A 6,946-nucleotide genomic window follows, 5' to 3' on the forward strand; every position below is an offset into this window, starting at 1 on the left:
TTGCAATCCATATTGGGAGTCACGCCTCCAATCTCCTGGTTCATTAAGTATTTAGGATAGCATAGCATAGCATAGCATAGCATAGCATAGCATAGCATAGCATAGCATAGCATAGGAGAGAAGAGAAGAGAAGAGAAGAGAAGAGAAGAGAAGAGAAGAGAAGAGAAGAGAAGAGAAGAGAAGAGAATAACAGTTGGAGGTCTTCTAGTACAACCCCCTGCTTAGGCAGGAAACCCTACACCACTTCAGACAAATGGTTATCCAATATCTTCTTAAAAACTTCCAGTGTTGGAGTATTTACAACTTCTGGAGGCAAGTTGTTCCACTGATTAATTGTTCTAACTGTCAGGAAATTTCTCCTTAGTTTTAAGTTGCTTCTCTCCTTGGGTGAGAATTTCCACCCATTGCTTCTTGTCCTACCCTCGAGTGCTTTGGAGAATAGTTTGACTCCCTCTTCTTTGTGGCATCCCTTGAGATATTGGAACACTGCTATCATGTCACCCCTAGTCCTTCTTTTCATCAAACTAGACATACCCAGTTCCTGTAACCGTTCTTTATATGTTTTAGCCTGCAGCCCCCTAATCATCTTTGTTGCTCTTCTCTGCACTCTTTCTAGAGTCTCCACATATTTTTTACATCGTGGCGACCAAAACTGGATGCAGAATTCCAAGTGTGGCCTTAGCAAGGCATTACAAAGTGGTATTAATACTTCACGTGATCTTGCTTCTATCCCTCTGTTTATGCAGCCTAGAACTGTGTTGGCCTTTTTGGCAGCTGCTGCACACAGCTGGCTCATATTTAAATGGTTGTCCACTAGGACTCCAAGATCCCTCTCACAGTTACTACTATTGAGCAAGGTACCACATATAGTGCATCTGTGCATTTTGTTTTTCTTACTTTGTTCTTCTTACTTTTTTCACCATTGAATTTCATTTTGTTAGATAATGCCCAATGTTTAATTTGCCACATCTAACAGATAGGTACGGACTGCTGGTAAGATCCATCCATAAGAACTATGAATACATCTATTTGAGGGTATGGAAATGAAGATCTGGTGGTCTATCTAACTAAGAAGAGGTAAGAGGGTGCTCTTCAGATATTTTAAACATCAATTCCAGTTAGTTGAAGACAGCATTGTAAGTGGCCCAAGAATATCGGGACTTGTACTCCAAAGTACGTGGAAGATACCATTTTACCTCCCCATACATTTCTGGAGTCCTGGGAATATAACATGAAATGCATCATGCACTTTTCTACTCAATCAGTGGCCCCCAACTTTTTACTGTGGGCCCCTTGTTCCCTGCATTCCTTAATGATTATATTTTGTCCTTGATAGTTATTTGCATTTAGCTATTTATGATGATGATGTTGTTTTCCTTTTGTTTAATCTATGCAGCCGAGAGGCTCTTGGCATTAGGGCAAGTTATGAGAACTGTTACGTAAACGGAGAATAAATTTAAGTCAGTTTAACAAGAAAAAAGAATGGTTCATTCCATAAAAAGGAAAACAACAAGACTCTTGTGGCACTTCACAATAACCAATTATGATGATCTAAGTTTCCGTGGAATATAATCCATATATAGGCCTCTGGTTAAGAATTGTAACAATGAGGTTATAGGGAAATGGAATTGCAAGAAATTCAGTGATGAGCACCTTATTAGACATACTGTGTTTTCCCGAAAATAAGACCCTGTCTTATATTTTTTTGAACCCTGAAATAAGTGCTTGGCCTTATTTCGGGGGAGGTATTATTATTTTGGGCCGCGTAGAGCAAGATGGGGCTTCTCTTGCTGTCTTACCTGATTTCCAGCTCTGTGTTTAAATATGTTCAGGGAGGACTTATTTTCAGGTGGGGCTTATTTTAGCACATGCGCTCAAAAGCCCGATTGGGCTTATTATCAGGGGATGTCTTATTTTGGGGAAAACAGGGTAACAGTTTATTGATAAAGTGAGCACTTAAAGTGAGTGCAGTTGAGTTCTTGATTTTCTCAGTGATAGGCCCCAGTATGTATGAGTTAGGACTAATATTTCTAGCACCATGTTTCTGAGTGCAAGTTGTCTTCAGGGCTGTGTCCTGAGTCTGCTATTGTTCACCCTGCTGATCCACGACTATAGTGCAAAGTTTGCTCCCAGCTATATTGTGAAGTATGCAGATGATACAACAGTGATGGGCCTTATTCAGGATGATAATGAAGGCGATTACTGAGAGAAGGTAGGAGGGTTTGATAAACTGGGTGTAATAAAAATAGCCTGGTTTTAAATGTAGGAAAAACAAAAGACATCATAATCATAATCATAAAAGAGCCTTGGTAGTACAGTGGTCTAAGGTACCCTGTTATTAAGCTGGTTATTAAGACCAGATGCCTGCAATTACTGCAGGTTCGAATCTCGCCAAGGCTCAAGGTTGACTCAGCCTTCCATCCTTTCTAAGGTAGGTAAAATGAGGACCCGGTTTGTGGGGGCAATAAGCTGACTTTGTATAAATATACAAAAGAATGAAGGCTATTGCTTAGCGCATTGTAAGCCGCCCTGAGTCTCCGGAGAAGGGCGGCATATAAATCAAATTAAAAAAAAAAATTTCAACTGTGGAGGCGGTTAGTGGTATCCAATTTCTGGATTCCGTGCAGTTGTTGAGTAGACTAGCTTGATCGCTCAACAGTGAGACACTGGTGAAGTGGGTACCACAGTGCCTGCATTTTCTGCATCCTACGAGAAGAACATATCTTCCTTCCCATGTCCTTACCACTTTCTATAGAGGGATGATTAAAAGCATCCTGTCATATTGTAATACTGTGTGGTTTGAACATACATGTATTACGGTTTCGGACAGGAAGATTCTATGTTCCTTGGTCTTCTGGAAACAAGTTTAAGACACGAGATCTTCTGAGGGACTTTTAGTTAGTTGAGAACATGCAATAAAAATGTTTATATTGCTCCAATGGGGTTGGTAGTTTGGATTTTTATATTTGCTAGCTGATAACCCGGCATTGCCCGGGTATTTATTTATCCCAATTCTGTATTAGACAGGAAGAGCTACTTCAGACCTGAGCCCTGATTTTGACGAGAATTAAATTAGTTAAAAATGTTTTCCCTGTGCCCCCAGAAGCGTCAAGTAAAATGATGCCACCTTGTTGTTTTGCTAGCTGATCCATGATCATTTGCTTTTTTCTGATCTTGATTTAGAAGTGGCTTCTTGCCCACAATATATGCACTAAGCTGTTTGATATTTGTCGTCAAGAATAATCAAAGTCTTGTTGAAAATGTCCAGACCAAACATAATTTCTAATATTGGATTTTCCCCCTTACCAGAGGGAGCCCCCTTGTGGAGTACTGTGAAGCCATTACCATGGCAACTCTACTGTGCTGCACAGTAGAAGTCATTTTAAGGCAGTACAGTAGAAGACATTTTAAGGCACAACAGGCTGTATCTTAACAGAACACACACCCTGAGGGGTATTAGGGATGCCTTACCCCCACAGTATTTCTTTCCAGAGAGTAAGTCATCTATGTACTAAGTTTGGTTGAAATTGCTCAAGGCGTTCCAGAGTTATGCTGGAACATACACACACACAGCCATTTTTATATAGAGAAATTATGTCTGTCTACCATAGATATTTGAACATTTGACATTGTTGTATATCATTAGGCTCCTGTAGGCTCCTGAGAGTCAGGTGGCAGCAGTGATAGACATCTTTTCAATAATCATGATGTCAGCCAAGCCAAGCCAAATTCTGATCAACAAATTGTGCATTCATGATTGGAATCCACTCAAAGATGCATAGATATATACACATCTAGGCAACTAAAGTAGTTTAAATAGACTTTTTTTTTTTTAGGTCTGCAGATCTTTTTTCCTTAATGACATAAATTTTTTGGGGGGATGCTGTCTTGTCAGAGACATGCTTTGCAAAGTAGCTTCAAATATTTGGTGGAGAGGGGCCTGTCAATAACGGTTACAGGGGACATAATAAGGACTGTATTTTGAATTATTTGGTAAGAGAAAAATGTAAACATATTCCTATTTGTCTTCTTCCAGCATATTTAGATGAAAGAGTCTCCCAAATTGTTTTTGGATTACTTTTGTACTTACTTGATGTGGGCTGGGCGGGAAATATACTTTTATAAACCATTGCTATTACATTTTTTCCATTTGTTTTGCCACACCATCAATCTTCTTAAAGCTGGACTGAAGGATGCCTATACAGAGAGACAAATAACTGGATAACTGCAAATATACATTTAATTTCATTAATTGTTTTTAAAACATCGAACTAAATTAAATTTTAGGTCCTTTTGCAAGCCTTTTAATCCTACTGGGTTGATACAAGCCCCCAGTTTACAGAGATTATGGAGGAAAAGAGAGGCCCACGGCTTCCCCGTTGATTCTGCTTGTTGAGAAGATCTTCTCTTATGCCTTCCACTCAAAGGGATCCTTTGCAGTTTGTTTTGTGGAGGCAAATATGTGACTTGGCATTCATGACAGGCTTCCTTGGCCTGGATCCTTCACTGTAAGCATCATTCGTTGAGCTTTTCTTGAGGAAGGACTTCTATGAGTTCAAAAAAGGGGCATTGCGTGTGGAGCCCTGCCTGGACAAGCGACCTTCTCTTTTCGTCTCACTGATTTGTTGGATGGGGAAATAGTCCTTTGGGCCAGGCAGGGAGTTACTACAGGGATAAGCTTCTGTCCCTGCTCTCCCAACACACGCAACATTGTCAAATTGCACCCACTAGCTCAGCGGTCACCAACTGGTGGTCTGTGGACCACTGGTGGCCCATGAGAAAATTTTGGTGGTCCGCAGAAAAATTATTTGCATTTTTTATATTGCACTAAATCAGGGGTCCTCACACTAGGGCCCCTGGGCTGGATACGTGCAATAAACGCTTGTGTTTCTGCAGAGAGTCTCCCCCTTCAGAATCTTCATGTATGGGTCGAGTGGGACAGAAATCCCAACTTGGGGTCTGCTTCAGGCTTCTGGTGCGGGGCTTTGGGCGAAGGCTGGAGGGAAGTGCCGCTGGTGGCAAAGAGCCGGAGAGCCTTGTTCCAGTGGGACTGTATCATGGCCTGGAACTGGCTGACCATCTCAGCCCACTGAGCCTCCAGGCGCCGGTACCTGGCCTTGCACTCCCGCAGGTCTTCCCTCTGCTTGGAAAGCCTTTGCTCGTAGTCCTCAGTGAGGTGCTTCTACTGAGCCTCCTTCTCAGTCAGATCCAATTTGAACTGAACTGTTTTGCCAACTCTTTCTCGTGGTGGCTGCTTAGCTCCAACAATTGCTTCCTATTGGGGCACTAAGGAGACCGGGCGGGAAGGGGAGGAGTGGGTGGGAGGGGAGAGGCGAGTAGAGGTTGGCGAGGCACCCCTCAATGTGAGTGACATCAAGTTGGCCACGCCTACCCAGTCACATGACCACCTAGCTACGCCAACCCAGCCAGTCATTAGACAGATCCTATTAGAGGTCCACGGGATTTAAAATTATGAATTTAGTGGTCCCTGAGGTCAAAAAGGTTGGGGATCCCTCCACTAGCTCAAGCTGTCCAAGAACTCGGTCTCTGTGAATCAAAGTGTGTGAATGTCTGGCTGGAAAATGCATAGATTGGATTATTGCAAATATATCTTAAAGTACTTTAGAAAATGAGTTTCCTCTTTTGTGCATGCTGTTATATAGGCAGTCCTCGACTTACGCCCACAATTGAACCCAACATTCCTATTGCTAAGCTAAGCAACAAGAAAGTTATTAAGTGAGCTGAGCCCTCATTTTGTGACTTTTCTTGCCACAGTGAATCATTGCAGTTGTTAGAGTCAGATGGTCGCTAATGACCCCGGGACACTGCAACTGTCATAAACATCTGCCAGTTGCCAAAGCATCTGAATTTTGATCACGTGATTCTGGGGATGCTGCAATGGCCATAAGTGTGAAAAACGGTCATTTTGAACAGTCACCAAATGAAAGGTTGTAAGTCGAGGACTATCTGTAGTTTAAAAAAACTATATATATATATATATATATATTTTTTAAAATCATCTTAAGATCATGGTTCTCGCTGTGTGTTCCCCCTTCCCTCCTGATCCCTGATTCGTTTTTCTGCCTTCCAGGTGGCAGCAAAGGCGGGCGTCTATGAGATCCTGAACCAGCTGGCCTTTTCTGAATTTGAAACTCTGGACAGCCAGGCGCTCTGCCAGCTTCGCTATCGCTGGCAGGAGCAAAGCCGTAGTATCCTGCCCTTCCGAGGAGAGTTCATTTAGGACCCAACGTTATTCAGGACCTGGAGGACTGCAGCACTTCTCCAGATGTTCTTCTACATCACCACCTTTCTGTGTTTTTTTCTGAAGCTTATGAAATACCTGCCTTTAAGAAGGATTGTGTGCCCAAGAAAAAGAAGTTAAATGGCCTTGAAGACATTTTTAGGGTCCCCCCCCCCCCCCGGTAGAATAAAATAAATTTTAATAAAGCAGATATTCTATACCTTCTCTTGGTCCCCAGGGTGCCACAAAAGACTTTTTCTGAGGACTGGATGCCCAAGATAACTTGTATATTATGTATATGCAGAAGTAGGAAACGTTTAATGGGCACTTCCGTGTGGCTTAAGTATTTCTTGCATTTGACTTGCATTGTTTTGTTATGATGATGCCGATGGACATTTATGATACTTTAATTGGTAATCACCATTGTTGGACAGTTGTACTGGGCCAAGGATGGGAGAAGGTTGCCTACGCTGCCCAATGTGGACCTTTCACTGCATGCCTAAGAGAATACTGAAATTTCTAGGATGTCTGGAATTACACACACACACACACACAAACACACAAACACACATACACACAAACATGGTGCTTATCTGAATACAGCAAATGGTTACCATATTTTTTGGACTATAAGACACACCGGACTATAAGACGCACCTAAATTTGCAGGAGGAAAAGAAGAAAAAAATAGTTTTTGGCCTCTGC

The 6,946-nt window shown here is 42.0% G+C and overlaps 1 protein-coding gene across 1 annotated transcript in view; it reads left to right on the forward strand.

Annotated features, from left to right (window-relative positions):
• PALD1 (phosphatase domain containing paladin 1) overlaps positions 1 to 6,584 on the forward strand; it is a 128,676-nt gene extending 122,092 nt beyond the window's left edge. The window contains exon 20 of the mRNA XM_070946305.1: positions 6,092 to 6,584. Within this exon, the coding sequence (XP_070802406.1) occupies positions 6,092 to 6,241 (150 nt within the window). The 3' untranslated portion in view covers positions 6,242 to 6,584. The remainder of the gene's footprint in view (positions 1 to 6,091) is intronic.
• Positions 6,585 to 6,946: the final 362 nt, after the last annotated feature.

This window comes from Pituophis catenifer, unplaced genomic scaffold (assembly GCF_029215685.1).
Source record: "Pituophis catenifer annectens isolate HBS135680 unplaced genomic scaffold, rPitCat1.0.hap2 SCAF_6, whole genome shotgun sequence".
In the NCBI taxonomy this organism is placed as follows: domain Eukaryota; kingdom Metazoa; phylum Chordata; class Lepidosauria; order Squamata; family Colubridae; genus Pituophis; species Pituophis catenifer.